The sequence below is a fragment of the Myotis nattereri genome (genome assembly GCF_964212035.1).
Source record: "Myotis nattereri genome assembly, chromosome: 3".
In the NCBI taxonomy this organism is placed as follows: Eukaryota; Metazoa; Chordata; class Mammalia; order Chiroptera; family Vespertilionidae; genus Myotis; species Myotis nattereri.
In genome coordinates, this window is record NC_138077.1 from 207,276,130 (window position 1) to 207,298,375 (window position 22,246).

At 44.1% G+C, this 22,246-nt stretch overlaps 1 protein-coding gene across 2 annotated transcripts in view; it reads left to right on the plus strand.

Moving 5' to 3' along the window:
- The window catches only part of FBXO42 (F-box protein 42), an 85,029-nt gene that overhangs the window by 26,497 nt on the left and 36,286 nt on the right, over positions 1 to 22,246 (plus strand). For both annotated transcript variants that reach the window (XM_081086468.1, XM_081086469.1), the window contains one exon: positions 12,521 to 12,655. In XM_081086468.1, the coding sequence (XP_080942594.1) occupies positions 12,521 to 12,655 (135 nt within the window). The remainder of the gene's footprint in view (positions 1 to 12,520; positions 12,656 to 22,246) is intronic.

Sequence of the window (22,246 nt, forward strand, 5' to 3'; positions counted from 1 at the left end):
GGATAGAGAGTTAGAAACATTGATGAGAGAAACATCGACCAGCTGCCTCCTGCACACTCCCTAATGGGGTTGTGCCCGCAACCAAGGTACATGCCCTTGACCGGAATCAAACCTGGGACCCTTGAGTCTGCAGGCCGACGCTCTATCCACTGAGCCAAACCGGTTAGAGCATCATTGATGTTTCTATCTCTCCTTTTCCCTTCCTCTCTGAAATCAGTAACGAAATGTATTAAAAACACACACACACAAAACTATATTTTGAACTCTTGAGGGGAAGGAGAGTATATTGGTTATCCATGTTGCGTAAAAAATACCCCAAATCTTAGTTTAAAACAGCATTTATTATCTCACAGAGTTCCCGAGGGTCACGAAATTGGGAGTGGCTTACCTAGGAGATTCTGGCTCAGGGACTCTTACGAGGTTGCGGTCAGTTGACAGCCAAAGCGATAGTCACCTGAAGGCTTGACTGGGGCCTTGGGGGATCTGCTTCCAAGCTCAAGCAAGTAACTGACAGGAGGAGTTCCTTACTAACATAGACTGCTTAGAGCTGCTCACGACTGGGCAGCTGGTTTCCCACAGAATAAATGATCTGAAAGAGACAGAGATAGACACCAAGACAAAAGCAGTGGTGTCTTTTACAACCTAATCTCTGAGATGAATACTGTCTTTTCTGCTGTATTCTATTGGTCACATAGAGATTGTCCAAATGTATAAATACCAGGAAGTGAGGATCATTGGAGGCTACTCCAGATCATCTGTTATACTCTGTATGCAGAAGATAGTTTAATAAATAATTATAACTCATTATTTTGTTTGAATTGGATCTAAATAGATCAAAGGAACAGGCCAAACTATTGCTGTGGTTTTAGTTCTCTCAAGGAGCTATTTTTATTTATTTATTTATTTATTTATTTTTTATTTGAATCTTTTTTTTTTATTTTATTAAATCTTTATTGTTCAGATTATTACATTTGTTCCTCTTTTTTCCCCCCAATAGCTCCCCTCCACCCAGTTCCAAACCCACCCTCTGCCCTTACCCCCCCACTGTCCTCATCCATAGGCGCACAATTTTTGTCCAGTCTCTTCCCGCATCTCCCACACCCCTTTCCCCCCCAAGAATAGTGAGTCCATTCCCTTTCTGTGACCCTGATTTTATTATAATCACCAGTTCATTCTGTTCATCAGATTATTTATTCACTTGATTTTCACATTCACTTGTTGATAGATGCGTATTTGTTTTTCATAATTTGTATCTTTACCTTTTTCTTCTTCTTCCTCTTCTTAAAGGATACCTTTCAGCATTTCATATAATACTGGTTTGGTGGTGATTAACTCCTTTAGCTTTTTCTTATCTGTGAAGCTCTTTATCTGACCTTCAATTCTGAATGATAGCTTTGCTGGATAAAGTAATCTTGGTTGTAGATTCTTGGCATTCATCACTTTGAATATTTCTTGCCACTCCCTTCTGGCCTGCAAAGTTTCTGTTGAGAAGTCAGCTGACAGTCATATGGGTACTCCCTTGTAGGTAACTGACTTTCTTTCTCTTGCTGCTTTTAAGATTCTCTCTTTGTCTTTTGCTCTTGGCATTTTAATTATGATGTGTCTTGGTGTGGTCCTCTTTGGATTCCTTTTGTTTAGGGTTATCTGCGCTTCCTGGACTTGTAAGTCTATTTCTTTCACCAGGTAGGGGAAGTTTTCTGTCATTATTTCTTCAAATAGATTTTCAATATCTTGCTCTGTCTCTTTTTCTGGCACCCCTATAATTCGAATGTTGGTACGCTTAAAGCTGTCCCAGAGGCTCCTTATACTATCTTCGTATTTTTGGATTCTTTTTTCATTTGCTTTACGGTTGGGTGTTTTTTGTTTCTTCGTATTTCAAATCTTTGACTTGATTCTTGTGATCCTCTAGTCTGCTGTTGGGAGTCTGTATAATGTCCTCTATTTCAGTCAGTGTATGCTTAATTTCCAGTTGGTCCTTTATCATAACCTTGAGGGTCTGACTAGATTTCTTGAGGATCTCACTACATTTATTGGCGGTCTCACCAGTCTTTTTGAGGGTCTTACTAAATATATCGGCGGCTTCTAGAAAGTTCTTGAAAAACCTTAATACTGTGATTTTGAACTCTATATCCAGTAGTTTGCTTTCCTCCATTTCTGTCATTTGTGTCCTGTTTCTTTGTCTCCGCATTTTTTTATGCTTCCCTGTGTTGATAAAGTGGTTTTCTGTGCTAAGTGTCCTCTAGGGCCCAGTGGTTCAGCCTCCCCAATTACCTGAGGAGGACACTCTTGGTGCACCCCCTTGTGGTCTTTGTGCACAGTCTTGTTGTAGTTAAGCGTTGATTGTTGTAGCTGTCACTGGGGGGAATTGACCTCCAGGCCAATTGGCTGTGAGAAATAGCTGTGTCTGCAGTGGGAGAACTTCTGTGCTGGAGGCACCCCTCCGGGGCAAGACTTGCTTCAATGGGGCTTTGGTGCTCACTGAGTCTGCCCCCTGAGTGTGTCCTTTAAGGGTCCGAGGAGGTGCAAACTGGATGGTCCCACTCTGACCACTGGGCACACTCGCTCCTGGTCTCAAGGGAGGTGCTAATCTAGCCTTTGCCTGAGGCTACCTAGCAAAAGCCTCCATGCAGGGCTTGGGCAGGGTGGGTCTCACGGGATCAACAGGGCGGGGCTAGCAGTTATGGCTGCTCTCAGTCCTGTCCCCAGAGGCTCTGCCTCTCAGTGTCCCAGCAACCGCTGCAAGTACCTCGGAGAGAAAGCTGCCCTCGAGTTCCGACCGATGCCAGACAGTCCCGCTTCTCCTGTTTGAGTGTGGGTCCCCAGAGACTTGCCCAGAACTGGAACTCAGAGCCTGAGACTCCCTCCCAATTGCAAAAGACAACTGCGCCCTCAGCCACCAGCCTGCTCCTCGTGCGCCTCTGTACCTTAGTATTTTACTTCCGCACCGCTCCTCCTCTGAGTCTCGGTAAGCTTTTCTCTTTCCTTCTAGTTGTAGAATTTCCACTCAGCCATCCTTCCTGTGGTTCTGGATGATGTCTGTTCCGTCTTTTAGTTGTATTTTTGAAGTTGTTGTGCGAGGCAGCAAACTTTGGTGTTTACCTATGCCGCCATCTTGGTTTCTCTCTTTTTTTAGATTTATTTTTTTAAAATATATTTTATTGATTTTTTACAGAGAGGAAGGGAGAGAGATAGAGAGTCAGAAACATCGATGAGAGAGAAACATCGATCAGCCGCCTCCTGCACATCCCCCACTGGGGATGTGCCCGCAACCCAGGTACATGCCCTTGACTGGAATCGAACCTGGGACCTTTCAGTCCGCAGGCCGACGCTCTATCCACTGAGCCAAACCGGTTTTGGCTCTTTTTTTAGATTTTTAAACTGTGAGGAAAATAGAATGAATCTAGGTGAAATAAAAACCAGAGTAGGAAATATTCAGAGATGAATATTTATCATAGCCATAGTTTAGCTTTCTGATGAGAAAAGGGGAAAAACTTTTTCTCAGTTAACTAGCTTTTGAACAAGTATCATAAAATAGAGGCAGTTATTTGAAGGGGGAAATAGAAAGGAATAGTACAGTGAGTAAGCTCCCAGAATTTCGGAGATTGGTGGGTTTTGATAGTTGTTTTTACTTAAAAATTGTTTCATATCTACTTGAAATCTGAAAAAAGGTGCCATAGATTTTTTTAAAGAGGTGCCTCTGTGTCTTATTGTCTCTTTTGGCCTCTCATGTTTCTTTCCATCTGTCTACATGTTGTCTAACTGGCGAACTAAAGAGGACTGTTACAGAGAGATAACAGTTTTCAAAACGGGTTGAAAACAAGGAATTTCTTTCCTTAGTTTCTTCCTCTTTCAACCTTGTATTTATACCTTGAGATCAACTTTATTTCTTATTCTCAGCTCATGTTGAGCTCGAGATCTGCATTTCTAATTCTTTGCTCCTAGTGCCGTAGAGATACACAGATGTTCCATGTTTAGTCAGCTAAAAGCCGAATTCAGTAGTACCCTCCAAATTTTCTCCTCTCCCTAATTTAGTTAATGGCATTTATCATGCTTTCAATTATACAAGCTTGAAAACTTGGATTCATTCTCAGTTCCTCTCTTTCTCTCAACAATAAAAGTAAAATCCTGTTGATTTTGTTCTGTCTTAGCAATCTCTCTCATTATGTTTCCTTTGTTTCCCCATTATTCCCATGTATAATCTAATCATTCCATCTTTCCTAAGTTTTGTCTAAATAGTTTTCTTGCCTTCCTTTTCTCTTCATTTGAATCTGGACTAGACACTGTTGGCAATCATCTCTAAAACTGGGGACAGTGCCACCTCCTAGGGTATTTGGAAATATGTAAAGTCATTGTTTATCGTCTCGACTAGAAAGTACTATAAGCATTTAGTAGGCAAAGACCAGGCAAATGTCCTGCAGTGACTGGGATGATCCTATATATAAAGAATTGGCATGCTCGAAATGACAGGAGCTCCTGTCGGGAAACAGAGCAAATCTGAAATATAAAACCAGCCTTGTCATTCCATTTCCAAAAAGCCTCAGTCTCTTTGCACTACGTGTAGAAGTTTCCACTCCATCTGGCTTTCAAGGCTCCACCTTACCTTTTCAGCCTAACTCACTGCTATTGCCTCCTTACGCAGTCAGACCACACAAGACTCCTTGTGATTTCTTAAACTCACTACTTCATTTCTTTCCTTGGATGCCCTGATTTCATTTTCCCTTTCCCTCCTCCTCTTTTGCTATACCAGTCTTGGTTGCCCCTCATTAATTTACTGAAAATGTCCTATCCTCTAAAACCTATCTCAGAAATAAACAAAGCCAAAAGCCATCTTCTTCAAAAACTACTCTCAAATTCCCCACCATGGTGATTAAGCGCTTTCTTCCTTTGCTTATACTCCTCTAATACACTTCATACTTTCCTCTTATCCTATGTAATAAAAGCCTAATATGCAAATTGTCCCGTTGGGCAGTCATTCAACCGGGAGTTTGACCGGGAGACCGGGAGTTCAACCCCTTGCTATGACGTGCACTGACCACCAGGGGGCGGCACGGAAAATGGCGGGCTTTGGCCACGCGCTGCGACCTCTCACTGGCTACCTGGGGATGGGGGTGACGGGGACGGAGGTGCAGTGAGAATGCGGGTGTCCGCTGAGCTTGCTCTCCCTCCCCTAGGACACCAGGGCTTGCACGCTGGGGAAGCCCCCATGCTCAGGTGCTCAGGTACTGGGCACCCGTGAGGATCCTACCACACACCTGCACAGCCTCTTTCAGGTTAACCCGGCCACCGTTGCCGGGGCTGCAGGGGCTGGTTGGGCTCCCTGTAGGTTCGTGCAGGAATGGTCTGCAAGGCCGGCTGGGAGAGAACGTGCTGCCTGCCTGGCTTCCATGCACGCCGCTGGGCGGCCTACACTGCGCCCTGGCCTGCAGCGTTTGGCCACACTCACTGCATCTCTGCGTGGGGACTTGGGCGCCATGACTCAGGCGGAGGGGGGCGTGCGGTGGCCCAGGTGCTGCCCAGGGCCCAGAGGTCAGCTGGGACCTGCTCTTCTATGCCAGACACTCACGCTTCGATCACCTGCCATGCCTAGGGACTGCACCCATGCACGAATTTTGTGCACCGGGCATCTAGTTATTTATAATCATCTGTGTCTTACCATAATTACCTATATATGAGAGACTGCATGCAAAAGAACTTTGGACTTGGGAAGCAAGTTCTTTGACCCTTCTCACCCTAATTTCTTCATCTGTAAAATGTGTATGACAAGTTCTTATGCCACAGAGTTGCTAGGAAATTGAATTAAAGGAACACTTGCTAAAAACTATGTTTTAAATTGCAAAATGATCATAGTTGATAATTTATTAAATTCTGTGAAATTAAATGTAACAGAGATATGAGCAGTACTGCTTCTTTCCTAAGTATAAAAAATAATAAAAAATATCTGGGACAGAAAAGGCAGGGGAAGTAAAATAAAGCCAGTTCTTCCTCCCCCACCCCCCTTTTTTTTGGTGAGTTCATGACCAATCATGCAAGCCTTGATTAATGTAGGCGGTCCTTTTCAGATTGTAGGGTGTCCTTTTCAGAAGGATGTAGTGGTCTGTTGAGTCCCCAGCATCATGCCTTGAAAAAAGTTTTAGTGTTTAGGCTCCAGATGTGGTCAGGTCATTTCACACACATGCAAATTGTGTTCCTGCAATAGCCAGCAGGCCCAGACTGGGTAACCAACCTTGCTTGTTCCATAGTTATGTAATTACAGGCCCTATCAAATATGTCCTGGCTTGTGGATGTGAGCCACATGACAGCATAGTCTCTTTAAGCATGGGATAAATGCCTCAGGCCCTTTCTCTGGAGACAAGTGGGGGAAACAAAAGAGACTTTAACAACCGGAAGTGCAGAAGTTAGAGTGGACGTTTATTGAGTGACTACCAGGCACCATGGAAAATATGAAACACCTGGAAGATCTTACACTTGAGAGGAATGTAATATAGGAGGGAAGTATTCAGAATGCTGAGAGTCATTTGCTTGCTGTTTGTGTAATTGTGAATATTTGACTTGCCTTTGAATAGGGATTATTAGGTATTAATTTGCGGGATGTGTCTTGCAATAATTGTTCATGGAACAATCAAGCCCATTTCCAAAGGTTGAAGAGGTTTAGCAATTGGAATAAACATTTTTAATGTTATTTCTTAGCAGAGTATTCATACTGTACTATGAACTGTAACTTTGGTTTGGCACATTCCAATGGTCTAGATGTTCTGAAAGAAAAATATTCTCTTTGGGTGGAGAACTTTGGTAAAAGGGAAATGACTACTTGAGCACTGGTATTTGCTTAAATTCTTATTTTTTTCTACAAGACCCATTGAACTTGTCCGGTTTCCCCACCCCCACCCAGACCAACATATAGTGTCTTAAATAAAAATAGACATTAAACAAAGTTCATTAGGATGCCTAAAATATTTGAGTGTATTATTGATGGCCATTTTCTCATTCCATTATATCTGAGTTCTAAACTTAGCTGCCTAAATTGACTCCCTTCCTTTCCAAGCTTCGTTGATAATTGACTGCTGGACATTGAAAATAAAATGTGTGAAACTTGTCCTTTCAGTCCTATTATCTTTGCGGAGTTTGGGCTGTGCCTTCCTCTTGCAGAAACCTTTGTTTGCTCAAAGAGAAGCAGGAAAATGCCGACTGCCTTATTTTAGTATAGGATTAAAATACACGTGGTTAAGAACCTCATGGGGCCCAGCTGCCAGCTGGGTTTTCAATCCAAATAGAGAAGAAGAATGTTTGCTACCTCTTTGATAAATAAAGGCACTGTACTCTTTTGCTACACGAAGGAAGCAGCTGCTAAGAGTTGATGTGTGAGGAATGGTGTGACATAAATGAGCTCTGACTCTTTTAGTTATGAAATCATGAACTTGTTTATTAAACATTGTTAAAATGGACACAACTTAAGGTTTCAGAAGCCATACGACATTGCTAATTTCTGTTCTGGAGGCATGGATTATCAAGAGGAAAAGAATGTTCTTTTTTTGCCCGGCACTAGTTGGTTCAGTTCAAAATTTTCCCATTTGTTGAAATAGTCAGTTTAAGAAAGGTATGAGAAGACCAGAATATCTTAATTTAGCTCCTTTAGTGGAGATTAAAATGTGGCTTCAGTAATTACTCTTTTTGTTTGTCTAATGTCATCTAATTTGATCCTTTGCTATTTGTAGTTTTTAATTTGAGGCATGGGCAATGTAATTTCATAGGATTTTACTTCTCAGTAGACTTTGTTTTTGGGATGTGGACAAAAAAACTGATTTAGATATAGATTAGAAGTTACTTTCAAAGACAAATACAGTCAGTGGAAGTTGTGAGATCATTTAAATCTTCATATACCATTCTAGTGTGTTTGAGTTCTGGGAATATATTGACTATTTTGCAGGTGTGAGCCTATTGGTGATTAGATAGTGTTTCATTTCTTTTATATGTATACTAGAGGCCCGGTGCACAAAAATTTGTGCACTCGGCGGGGAGGGGGGTCCCTCAGCCCGGCCTGTGCCCGCTCGCAGTCTGGGACCCCTCGGGAGATAACAACCTCCTGGCTTAGGCCTGCTCCCGGGTGGCAGAGGGCAAGCCCAATCCCTAGGTGCAGCCCCTGGTCGGGCTCAGAGCAGGGCCGATTGGGGAGTTGGGGCGCCGCCCCCTGTCATGCACAGAGCAGGGGGATCGGGAGGTTGTGATGCCACCCTCAGTCACGCTCAGGGTAGGGCCTATTGGGGGGTTGGGGCACCGTCCCCTGTCACACTCAAGGCAGGGTCGATGGGGAGGTTGCGGCACCACCCCCTGTCACGCACAGAGCAGGGCCAATCAGGGGGTTGGAGCACTGCCCCCTGTCACTCACAGAGCAGGGCCCATCAGGGGGGTTGGGGCTCTGTACCCTGTCATGCACAGAGCAGGGCCAATCAGGGGGTTGGGGCGCTGCCCCCTGTCACGCACAGAGCAGGGCCAATCAGGGGGTTGGGGCACTGCCCCCTGTCACTCACAGAGCAGGGCCCATCAGGGGGGTTGGGGCTCTGTACCCTGTCATGCACAGAGCAGGGCCAATCAGGGGGTTGGGGCGCTGCCCCCTGTCACGCACAGAGCAGGGCCCATTTGGGGGTTGGGTGCCGTGCTCTAACACCCACAGAGCAGGGCTGATCAGGGGGTTGGGGTGCCGCCACTCTCACACTCAGGGCAGGGCCGATGGGGAGGTTATGGCTCTACCCCGTCACACACAGAGCAGGGCCCGTGGGGGGGGGGTGTTGGGGCGCCTTCCCCTGTCACACACACAGCAGGGTGGATAGGGAGGTTGTGGCCCCGCCCCCTGTCACACACACAGCCGCAGGGCGATCAGGGGGTTTGGGCGCTGCCCCCTGTCATGCTGATCCCGGTGCTGGGAGGCCTCGCGGCTCCGCTGATCCCGGTGCTGGGAGGCATATTACCCTTTTACTATATAGGGTAGAGGCCTGGTGCACGGTGGGTGCCGGCTGGTTTGCCCTGAAGGGTGTCCTGGATCAGGGTGGGGGTCCCCACTGGGGTGCCTGGCCAGCCTGGGTGAGGGGATGATGGCTGTTTGCAGCTGGTCACACACCCTTCAGGGTGGGGGTCCCCACTGGGGTGCCAGGCCAGTCTGAGTGAGGGGCTGAGGGCTGTTTTCAGGCTGGGGGTGACTGAAGCTCCCAACCGCTCCTTTTTTCTTTTTTTCTTTTTTATTCTGGGCCAGCTTTAGCTTTGAGGCTTGGCTCCAGCTCTTAGGCCTCCGCTGCTGAAAGTAGGTTTCTGGCCTTTGCTTACAGTGTTGCGATCCTGCTGGCTGAAGCCCGGAGCGGACTAAAGCAGGTTTCTGGGGTTTTGTTTAGCTTCTATATTTGTTACATAGTTCCTTAGAGTTGTAGCTCAGAGGCCTGCAGTGGCAGGCGGGAAATGTTGGAGTCCTCCGTCACCGAAGTAAGCAAGCCTCATGTTAGTTTCAAGCTGCCTGGCTGCCGGCCGCCATCTTGGCTGGCAGTTAATTTGCATATTGCCCTGATTAGCCAATGGGAAGGGTAGCGGTCGTACACCAATTACCATGTTTCTCTTTTATTAGATAGGATATATTTTTATTTATTTCAGAGAGGAAGGGAGAGGGAAATAGAGATAGAAACATCAATGATGAGAGAGAATCATTGATTGGTTGCCTCCTGCACACTCCCCACTGGGGATTGAGCCTGCAACCTGGGCATGTGCCCTGACCAGGAATGGAACCCTGACCTCCTGGTTCATAAGTCGACACTCAACCACTGAGCCACGCCGGCCAGGCGATAGTATTTCATTTCTTCACATCTCTATTCTCTTTAATTTCTTTGTTAATTTGAAAAGTGTGCAGCTCCATTACTGCAGTGTCAGAGGTCTGATGGTTTGGATGTACTTCTTCCACTGATTGAGATTATTGGGTGTAAGTGACTAAACACACTGCTTTATTGGCTCTTAACTCATGCAGTTTTCTGACTTGGCCTTTCTAGTGTAGAGATTCTTTAAAAAGCCTATAGGGTGGGCTCACTTAAGAAGAAAAAAAGGAAGAGTTATTCCCAGAGTTAGTACATATTACAGAGGTAATTATAGCAGAGGCATTTCCCTTTTTCTGAACTTGAATAAGTGGTGCCAGGGTTCCGAAGAGATCTTACAAACAGTGGCATGCTAAATCGAACTAGACCTATAAATAAGCTGAACGATCACTGAAACCCTGCACTAGTGGGTTGAATCTCTCAATTTCTTTTCCTTTTCCCCTTCCTTTTATGTGACCCTTAACTGTTTAAGCCTAGTTTCACGTGAACTTTGAGAGGTCTTTTTTTCCCCACTAGTATGCATGAAATGAATAGAAAGGGAAGTTTTGCTCGGCCTTCTTCCTGAGATCCAGGATGTTAAATGCAAGAGTATGAGGAGTGTGGTCATCTTTTCCAAGGGATAGAGACTAAATGAGGTTTTAGTGAGAAAGAAGCAAGGTAACAGAACTTAGCTCTCAAGCCTCTTATCTAGATTCTAGCTCTGATCTTCCTAATTTTAAAGGAACAGTACCTCTCGTAATCATTGCCTCTTTTCTTCAGAATGATGCCCATTGGTGAGGTATATATTTAATTAGTATATAATCAACTAATTTAAAAGGCTTTTCTGCCCTAACTGGTTTGGCTCAGTGGTTGGAGTGTCAGCCTGCAGACTGAAGGGTCCTGGATTCGATTCCAGTCGAGACCATGTAACTCTGTAAAGGGCACATACCTCAGTTGCAAGCTCAGTCCCCCTCCCTTCCACTCTATCTAAAAATCAATGGAAAAAAATCCTCAGATGAGGCTTAACGAAATAAATAAATAAATATCAGATCTTTATAAAAAAAAATAAAAAAAAAAGGCTCTTCTCAGAGACCTTGTGGCTTTTTCAGTGTTACAGCACTGGTTTTCTGTTCAGTACCAACTAGCCCAGTGATGGCAAACCTTTTGAGCTCAGCGTGTCAGCATTTTGAAAAACCCTAACTTAACTCTGGTGCCATGTCACATATAGGAATTTTTTGATATTTGCAACCATAGTAAAAGATTTATATTTTTGATATTTATTTTATATATTTAAATGCCATTTAACAAAGAAAAAGCAACCAAAAAAATGAGTTCATGTGTCACCTCTGACACGCGTGTCATAGGTTCACCATCACTGACCTAGCCTGTCTTGTTGGCTTCTGGTTATACCTAGGAGCTTAATGACTTTCATGGGTTTTTTTTCTCATTTATAGCGTGTCCATATTATTCCTGATATCTCTGAGCTACATTGTTCTTTTTTTTAAAATTTAATATATTTTTATTGATTTCAGAGAGGAAGGGGGAGAGAGAGAGAGAAACATCCATGATGAGAGAGAACCATGGATCGGCATGCCCCCTACTGATGTTCGAGCCCGAAACCCTGTCACGTGCACAGGGAATCAAACCTGTGACCTCCTGTTTCATATGTCGATGCTCAACCACTGAGCCACGCCGGCTGGGCTACATTGGTCTTTATGTGTGGTTATTTCATGGCACTGATTAAAAGTTTCTGTCATTCTTGCCGAAACTGGTTTAGCTCAGTGGATAGAGCGTCGGCCTGCGGACTGAAGGGTCCCGGGTTCGAATCGGGTCAAGGGCATGTACCTTGGTTGCGGGCATATCCCCAGTAGGAGATGTGCAGGAGGCGGCTGATCGATGTTTCTCTCTCATCGATGTTTCTGACTCTCTATCTCTCTCCCTTCCTCTCTGTAAAAAATCAATAAAATATATTAAAAAAAAAAGTTTCTGTCATTCTCCTTCATATAAAGATTTGTTTATTGGTTTGTGCTTTGGTTTTCATTTGAAAACAAAAACGATAAGAGGAAGACTGGAGGAGAGAAATGCGGGGACAGTACATCTGTTAGCACTATCTTTCCCTAACCCTAGCAGGTGATGCAGATATAGGTTCATTATGCAGCTGTGCTGAAATTTCACTCATTGAGCACCCTACATCTAAATTCTTGTGTACTCTTGCTGGGGTTATACTGTCTTATTTAATAACATCATTGTCACTTTGCTTTAGTGTGCTCAGAAATAACATTTTCTCTGGGCCTTATTTTTTAAAATATATTTTTTTTATTGATTTTAGATAGGAAGGGAGAGGTGGAGAGATAGAAACATCAATGATAAGAGAGAATTATTGACTGGCTACCTCTTGCACGCCCCCCACTGGGGATCGAGTCTGCAACCTGGGCATGTACACTTGACCAGAATCGACCCTGGACCCTTCAGTCCGCTGCTCTGTCCACTGACCCAAACCAGCTAAGGCTCTGGGCCTTATTTTAAAGGTTAACGTGATACTGACCAATCTGAGGAGAACAGGCTGGTTATAGAAAATTGGTACCTGGTAAAAGAGTTGTGAAATAATTGGTCCTTGAAAGATAGGGGCTATAGTTAAGGTATTAAAGGAGCCTCAAAATTAAACATCAGTTATTTATTTATTGTTTTCTTTCTAGGTGCATGCTATTATGATGCTAATCAGTCTATGTATGTGTTTGGAGGCTGTACCCAAAGCAGCTGCAATGCTGCTTTCAATGACCTCTGGAGACTTGACCTGAATAGCAAAGAGTGGATCCGACCTTTGGCTTCAGGTAAGAGATAAAATGCTCATCTTTGCCTTCTTACCAGGTAATTCCCTTTGCATGGAAACTGCCCAGTCCTTTTATTTTTCTCCCAATCCTCACCCAAGGGTATCTTTCCATTGATTTTTAAAGAGAGTGGAAGAGAGAGGGAAAGACAGAGAGAAATATCGATGTGAGAGAAACACATGGATTGGTTGCCTCCTGTACGGGTCTTGGCCAGGGCCCGGCCAGGGAGGAGCCTGCAACCTAGGTATGTGTCCTTAACCGGAATTGAACCTGGGACTCTTCGGTCCATAGGCCGACGCTCTATCCACTGAGCCAAACTGGCTAGGGCCGCAATCCTTTTTGGTGTTGGTCTCAAGGGAGGTTATTAGGGCCCCGGGTTCTTTGTCCAATATGCTATGTAAATGCTAAAGGTAATATGCTTGTGTAAAGGTGTTTGAATTTTAAAAAAATTTATATTTTATTATTCATATTGGTGCCCTGCCAAAATTGTTATATATTACTGTGTGAATTCACTTGTGTGGTTTTCTCAAGTACTTGTGCGGTGTAACATGCTCTTTGGTATGAAATTGAAGAGCAAAAACACAGAGTCTTGAGAACTGTAGTGGACTGACAGAGCTATTGTCCCAGGGCTAAGATCTCTGAATATCTTTTGTTGTTTCCAGCTCAGATATTTGGGGAGTGTATGGAACATGCCTCTGCTGGTTACTCTTAACAACTCGAGTGTGGGAAGATTCCACATGAGATGCGTTCCTGCATAGTCCCACTATGCCAGAATTCTGGCAGAAAGAATCGTGATTATTTTCTCCTTTTTTTTTTTAACCTAAATTTTCTTGGGGTAAAAAAACACAAAAACATTGTTTTTGCACTCATGAGTTGTATCAGTTTGAAAAGGCACAGTTAAAAGATTTGAGGGGCTGATGTAATAGAGAAATAGAGCCCACTGAGTATGAAGTATTCTGCTAGATTTGTTGGCCGGCTTTCCCCAAATATTCATTTGGCTTTTTTGTTTTCTTCAGAAAAGGACTAACCAAAATAAGGTTTCTTTTTTCTCTCTCTGCAGTCTTTATTTACTTTTTCTTTATTGATTAAGGTATTACATATGTGACTTTAGCCCCCCATTGCCTCACCCCCCCCCCCACTCAGGTCCTCACCCCCCTGATGTCTGTGTCCATTGGTTAGGCTTATATGCTTGCATACAAGTCCTTTGGTTGATCTCTCCTCCTTACCCCTCTCCTCCCCTACTTTCCTTCTGAGGTTTGATGGTCTGATCGATGCTTCTCTGTCTCTGGATCTGTTTTTGTTCATCAGTTTATGTTGTTCATTATATTCCACAAATGAGTGAGATCATGTGATATTTATCTTTCTCTGACTGGCTTATTTCACTTAGCATAATGCTCTCCGGTTTCATTCATGCTGTTGCAAATGGTAAGAATTTGTTCTTTTTTACTGCAGCATAGTATTCCATTGTGTAGTCATTTGGCTTTTCAAGTTTGGAATTCACTCCAGAACTAAGGTGACTCAGGTTTTTCTTATGCACATTTCCTATTTATTTCAGCCTTGATTTACGACTTTGATTTTTTTTTTTAAGAAGTGAAGGCCTTAATTTATTTTTTTATATTTATTTTTATTGATCTCAGAGAGGAAGGGAGAGGGAGAGAGAGAGAGAAACATCCACAATGAGAGAGAATCATGGATCGGCTGCCTCCTGCAAGTCCCCCAGTGGGGATCAAGCCCACAACCCAAGCATGTGCCCTTGACCGGAATTGAACTTGGGACCCTTCAGTTCGCAGGCCGATGCTCTAGCCACTGAGCCAAACTGGCTAGGGCTACTACTTTGATTATTAAATGGGAAGCAACCTGGTGTATTAGAAAGGGCACTGGACTAAGAGTAAGAAGACATGTTTTTAAAAAAAAATATTTTATGGATATTAGAGAGAGGGTAAGGGGGAGGGATAGAGAGATAGAAACATTGATGAGAGAGAAACATCTGTTGGCTGCCCCTTGTATGCCCCCCACTGGGGATCGAGCCCACAATCTGGGTATGTGCCCTGACCAGGAATCAAAACAGCTGCAATTTGCTTCCCCAAACTTTGAGCTCCTATACCTACCCCCTGCAATAGTCAAATAGAGGAGGGAGGAGCACACTGACAGTGGAGATTCATAGGTGGGACTTGCTGTTGTACAGATGAAGCTCTTTATTAAAAGTACTGGAGGCCCGGTGCATGAAATTTGTGCACGGGTAGGGTCTCTAGGCCTGGCCGGCGATCAGGGCTGATTTGTGGGGCTACCGGCAGGGCGATTGGGCCCCCCCTTCCCCCCGCACCTGCCTTGGCTGGTCTGGCGCTGCCCACTCACTGGCCCCGCCCCCCGCTGCCGGTTGCCTCCTTCTGTGGGGCGACCATCAGGGTGATGGGGGCGGGGGTGGCCCTGCTGGCACCCATCCTTGGCTGGCCTGGGGCCTGTGAGCTGGGGACAGCTCCTGCATTGAGCATCTGCCCCCTGGTGATCAGTGCGTGTCATAGCAACCGGTCCTTCCACTGTTCAGTCGATTTGCATATTTGGCTTTTATCATATAGGATTAGAAAGACGAACAAGTGTTAATCTTTAAAAAAATTTTGAAAAAAAAATTTTTTTTGAGAGTTAGTACTATTTTAGGGCCCTCAGAAATTTGTATATTGGAAAGTTTCCTTTTTTAGCCCTTTGTCTCCTATTGCACTTAGTACAATATTGATTAATATTTGGAATCAAGGATTCTAAAATGTAGAGTCTGTTCAGCTTACCCAACTTATTGCCTGTACTTGGTGTCCCCAGAACAGCTTTGATTGTTCCATTTGCAAAATACTCATACTGCCTGTCTCTGTTTTATAACCAAACTTTATACTTCTGATTATTTGGCATAGGTGTAGCTCTGTCTTGTAAAGTGGAGCTCTCTGACTTTGGCATCTTCATAACCTGTTGCCAACTACTTTGCTTATTTTTCCTTATTTCTCCCTAATAGATAGGAATGAGTGGTGTTTTGTTTTTATCTTTCTCCCCTTCCTCCCCCCAGTGTTTTTTTAAAGCCACTGTTTTTAAGACTGTGTTTTGAGATTTCCAAGGTAGAAAGTATCAGAGTAATAACTGACTTGGTATCAGAGAAATAACTGAATTTTTAAAAATACAGTGTTAGCCTGTTTCCTTTTATAAATCCTGTAAGCTCCTGAATGTTTAAAGTAATTTTCTAACAAAGTATCTCAAAGAATCTAGTTGCTCTACCGCTCTAATCTACAATTAGAACCTAGTTTTAGAGGGAAACTCAGATTTTTGAAATGTCTATACTTAAAAAGAAAAGCAAACAAACAGTTTAATAAAGAGCCCCTGAGATTCTCATTTAGACAGAAATCCCATGGGAAGATTGCCTGAGGAAATGTTTCTATATGCTGTCATGAGTCCCAGCCAAAATTACTTCCTAACTGAAACATCAGTGAGTCGTTGCGAATAGAACAGTGTTGCTATGTCTTGGTGTGCCTGAGTCACCCGTTTTAGTGCATGGAGGGTGGGGAGGGGAGTGTGCCTGAGGGAAGGTGCTACTCAACACCGTTTCGTACCAGCTGTGAAGTCTTCCTCTAGCATTTGAGTATTTATAAGTGATGAGCATTTAAAGCAATAGCTTTAACAGTATTTAGTCTTCAAATATGTAGCTATTTGGGGAAGAACATCAAACAAGCAGTGGAACAGTATGGGGTGGGAATCTTGATAGACATTGCTACTGTGCCAGGTATCTTTTTACATGTTTATTTGGTTATATTGTGAATGGAGCCTTCTTATTTGGCTGGTGTCTTACTTAGTCAGCTCAGGCTGCCATAACAAAATAGCATACATAGACGGGTTGGTTTCAACAACAGAAATTTATTTCTCCATTCTGGAAGCTAGGCGTCTTGAGATCAGGGTGCTGGTGAGGGCTGTCTTCCTGGCTTTCAGACAGCTGCCTTCTTGCTCCATCCTCACATAGCAGAGAGAGTGTCCTGGTGTTTTTTCTTCTTTTAGTTAAGAACATTGATCCCATCATAAGGGCCCCACCACTCATGAGTTCACCTAAACCTAATTATTTCCCTAAAATCCCATCTCCAGATGCCATTGCATTGGGATTAGGGCTTTCACATATGAATTTTGGGAGAGATATAGTTTGGTCCATAGCAGTTGGAATTAATGTGAGTTGCAATGAAACCTTGTCTTTATTAATTCCTTTTGAAATCATACACATGCTCCATCTGGAGGGTGATGAGTGTTGGAATGGCAGCTCTTAGAGCTGAGAGAGACCTACATACAGCTATACTTCTCAGGCATTTCCAAAGAGGCATCTATATCCTACCTTTTACACTTGCTATTGTGGTCCCTACCCTCATGGAGCTTATATTATAGTGGGGAAGAAACAAAAAACAAGCAAATTGAGAAATTATTAAGGGAACAAACAAGGAATGAGATACAAGGAGGGGGAGAGCTACTTTAAACAGGAGGCAACATTTTTTACTGAGTTCTGAAGGATGAAGAGTGGAGGGAAGTGAGAACAGCATGTGCGGAGACTCAAGAGCAGCAAAAAATCAGACATGCTGGAAGATCTGAAATCAGCCCTTTGTGGATGTAGCATAATGATCAAGGAATAGAGTGGCACAGATGGAGTTGATATGTAGACAGGAGCCAACTCACTTACAGACCAAATTTTGTGAACATTTGAGATTTTAAGCAGAGGAGCATTATGGCCCAACTAGGGGTCCCTAGGCCTGGCTGGCGATCAGGACTGATCTTTGAGGTAAGTGATGAGGCGATTGGGGGCCCCCGCTGGCACCCGCCTTGGCTGGCCTGGCGCCACCCGCTTGCTGGCCCTGCCCCCCACCACTGCTGCCAGTCACCTCCCTCTGCGGGAAAACTGGTGGCACGATTGGGGGCCTCCGCTGGCACCCACCTTGGCTGGCCTGGGGCTTGCAGGCTGGGGGCAGCTCCTGTGTTGAGCATCTGCCCCCTGGTGGTCAGTATGAGTCATAGCGACTGGTCATTCCACTGTTCAGTCGGTTTGCACATTAGGCTTTTATTATATAGGATTTGGATTTTAAAGAACACTTCTGCTTCTATGAAGGAAGTAAATTGAAGTAGGCGAGAAAATAAAAGAGAACAGATAGGCTATCAGAATAGTACAGGTGAGGACTGTTATGGCTTGGACTAGAGTCCTAGTAGAGGAGATAGAAGTGGATGAAATTGAGCTGAACTTTTATGTTAAAATTAATGGGGCTTCTGTATAGATTGGATATGGGAGGATGAGAGGGTCATACAGGCTGACTTATATTTCAGGTTTATGCAGCTAAGTAGTTAGTATTTGCTGATGTGGAGAATAAATATTTGGAAGAAGTTTCATTTTAAAACATTTCAAAATTTAAGTGGTGGTATCAAGTCATTAGTTGTTTTGAGAGTTTGACATTTAAAACAGGGCTTGACTTCCCTTAACTGACAGCATAGTCTTTCCTTTGTTCAGTTAATTCTTCTCTCATCCTTCATTTGTTCATAAAGCAAATAATTATGGATTGCCTACTCTGTGCCTGGTATTGTTTTAGATGCCAGGGATACATGACTTAATAAAACAGACAAAAGTCCACTTCTAATGGAGATTAAATTTAAATGAGAGAACACAGATATAAAAAATGACAAATATAGTGTGTGTATGGGTGCGCAGGTGCAGCTATGCATGCTTCTGTGTGCGTGTGCCTGTTTGCATAACAGCGCCTTCCCTTTTGCCTCGAAGATAACTGGAACCTGGGCCACAGGCAGGCCTGAAGATCTGTCTCATTAACTCCATTTATCATTGAGGGGGCAGGGCATACTGTCTCTGCTCTGTAAAGCCTCCTCCTACCACTTGCAAATAAATCATCACGAGCTCTAACGCTGTCCCTCCTGGAAGAGAGGGCACACATATGCAGGACATGTAACTGATGGTGAGTGTGCCCTTATCACACACTTCCAGTTGGACCACTGCTGGCATTAGCGCTAATTGGATTATCTCACTCCTCCTCTCCCTTCCACTCTCTGTCTATACATTTTTGCCCATGAATGATAAGCCACTCAAGACTATTTAAGACCATTTTAGCCATGATTCTTGTATCAGATTAAGCAGAATAAACCAATCGCCCTCTCCCCCCCAAAAAAGACAAGTATGTAATAGAAGATGATTAATGCTATTGAATCAAAACTAGAGCATGGTAAGGAGGACTCTAGACTGGGGGGGTGGTTATATCTAGGGTGATCAGGGTAGACCTCATCGAGAAGGTGATGTTAAAACAAAGACTTGCTGGGTTCAAGAAGTGAACCATGTGGATATCTAAGGAAAGAACATTCCAGACAGAATAACCAGTGCAAAGATCCAGGTGTGGTAGTGTGCTTGGGATAGTCAAGGGATCATGAGAAATCCAGTGTGACTGCAACAGTGTGAACAAAGGGGAATATACTTGGAGAGGAGGTTTGACAAATAATGAAGGAGAGGGATGCATTCATGTAAGCCTTTCTGGTCATTGTAAAGGCCAGAGTGAAATGGCTGGTCATTTGGGTTTCTGAGAAGACTGTGTAAGGGGGCAAGTGTGGAAATGAGGAGATGAGTTAAGAGGTGGCATCAGTAATCTAGGTGAGAAATGAGAAATGATGGAGACTTGAACTGGTATGTTAACAAAAAGATAAAAACTGGATAGATTGGCTAGAACCAATGGGATTTGCCCACGGTTTGGATGTGGAGTGAGAAAGAGAAAGAGAGGAGATGCCCTAGCCAGTTTGGCTCAGTGGATAGAGCCTTGTCTGCAGATGGACAGGTCCCAGGTTCAATTCTGGACAAGAGCACATGCCTGGGTTGCGGGCTTGATCCCCAGTAGGGAACGTGCAGGAGGCAGCCAATTAGTGATTCTCTCTCACCTCTCTCTTTTTCTCCCTTCCTCACTGAAATCAACAAAAATATATTTTTAAAAAAGAGAGAAAGATAGGAGTCAAGGATGGCTCTGAGATTCTAGCTGGTGTGGCTCAGTTGGTTGGGCAGGGTCCTGTGCACTGGACATCCTGAAAGGATGCTGGTTCATTTCCTGGTCAGGGCACATGCCCAGGTTTCAGGCTCAATCCCTGGTAGGGGGCATGCAGGAGACAACCAATTGATGTCTCTCTCGCGCTCTAAAAAAAAAAAAAATCAATCTATACTAATAAAAGGGTAATATGCTAATTAGACCAGATAGATGGGACGTCTTCTGGACGTCCTTCTGGACAAAGCCACAGTACCTGCAAGGGCCAAGGGCTGGCGGTGCGGGTCAGTCCAGCACTGCAGTCCCTTCTGCAGAAGCAGCAGGGAAAGGGGCTGTGAGATCCCGGTCCCAGTGCTGCACCTTCCGCAGAAACAGCCACAGAGGCAGCAGCATGGGCCTAGTCCTGGCACCACGCCTCCACAGAGGCTGGATGGGGTGCTGTGCCTCAACCTCCCACAGCCCCTACCCCAGCTGGCCTGGCCTCAGATCACCCCCCAGCCACCAGTGGGCGGGGGGCAGGGCCAGTGCTAAGAAGTGAGGGCCAAGGGTTGGCAGTGGCAGCAGCAGCGGGGTGATGGGGGTGGTGCCTTCCCCTGATCGGCCCAGTCGCCTCCCGCAGAGGGAGGCCAGACTGCAGCTGGACTTCCCCTGGGGGCTCCCAGACTGTGAGAGGGGGCAGGCCGGGCTGAGGGACACCCCCCCACCAGTGCATGAATTTTTGTGCACTGGGCCTCTAGTTTTAAATGATCTTTTTTTTAAAGGATTGCTCTAAGGATTTTTGTCTGGGCATTTGAATGGCGTTTCCATTAACTGAAATAGGTAAGACTATGGGTGGTCAAGGTTGTCAAAGTACAGGAGAGAGAAAAAGTTCAGTTTGAAACATATTAATGCTGAAATGCACATTATGTGTCTGGAGTTCCAGGGAGAGGTGCAGGTTAGAGACATTTGCCTAGAGAGCCAAGAGGGATTCATTAGTGTCAGATGGATTTAAAGCCATGAGACTGGATGAGATTACTAAGAGAGTGAGTGAAGAAGAGGAGGTTAAGTCTGGGAGACTCCAGCATTTGGAGATCAGGGAGGAAATAGCAGAAGACTAGAAGAGGAGCACCAGAGAGGTAGGAGAAAACCAGGAGAATGTGGCATCTTGGAAGCCACCATACTTGAAAGTGTTTTCTGGAGAGGAGGAAATAATCAACCATGTCAAGTCATATGAGGACCGAGAATGACCTTGAATTTAAGAGTATTTTTTAAAAATATTTTTATTTTCAGAGAGGAAGGGGGAGGGATAGAGAGATAGAAACATCAATGATGAGAGAGAATCATTGATTGGCTGCCTCCTGCACGCCCTCTATTGGGGGGTATTGAGCCCGTGACCCAGGCATGTGCCCTTGGCCGGAATTGAACCTGGGACTCTTTAGTCCACAGACTGCCGCTCCATATACTGAGCCAAACCAGATAGGGCTAATAGAGTGTTTTCAATGAGTGGTAAGAAAGAAAGTCTATTTGGAATGGTTATAAAAGAATGGGAAGAGCCCTGGCTGGTGTGGCTTAGTTGGTTGGGCATTGTCCAGGAGGTTGCCAGTTCAATTCCTGATCAAGGGCACATACCCAGGTTGCAGGCTCAGTCCGTGGTAGGGGGCATGCAGGAGGCAGCCAATTGATGTTGTGTTCTCACATCAATTTTTATCTCTCTCCCTTCCCCTTCCTCTCTCTCTAAAAATTAACAAACTATTTTTTTTATAAGAACGGGAAGAGAGGAGTTGAAGACAGTAGTATAAGCAGTACATTAATTTTTTTGAAGAATTTTGCTATAAAGGAGAGCTGAGAAATGAGATGCTAAGTAGAGATGGATTAACAGGGTTTTTTTGTGTGTTTTTTAAGATGGCAGGTTATATGGCTTGTTTATATGCTATTGGGAATGATTTGGATTGAAAGGAAGAATTGTTAGAGTGGTGTCCTTGAGTAGTGAGCAGGGCAGAATCTACTATATAAGTGGAGAGATTGGCCATAAATGGGAACATTTACTGTTTATCCAAAGGAACAGGAAAGGAATATATGATTACTGTATGCTGGTGAATGGCTAAATCTGGGAGCTGGTGGCAGTTCTCTACTGATTGCTTTATCAAAAAAAAAAAAAAAAAAAAGGGTAGGACAGAACAGAAGCCGTTGGAAATCCTGGCCAGTGCTTATGAATGTACAATTGTGTACATTGTAGTCTTTGCCAGGTGATTCTAGGAAGTTGAGTATTTCCCCTTCTGGTATTATCCTAAAGTAACACCTTAATTCTTAATCAGTTAGTTTGACTCAGTCTGTGGTCAATTCCCAGATCAAGTGAGTAGTTCTTGGGATAGGTATTTCAAAAGACAAATGTTTAAACCACTGTTTCTAAAATGCCCTTTATTCAAACTGAGGCTAATTTTGGCATCTGTTTAATATGTAATATCGTAAGTCACAGCCTTTTTTGGTAGCTTTAAATCAAGATAAAGTTTTCAAGTAGAAGTTCTTACACTTGGAATTAGAGTGGTGGTCTGATTTCAAAACGTCTTAAATATTAGCCCACACCCATTTC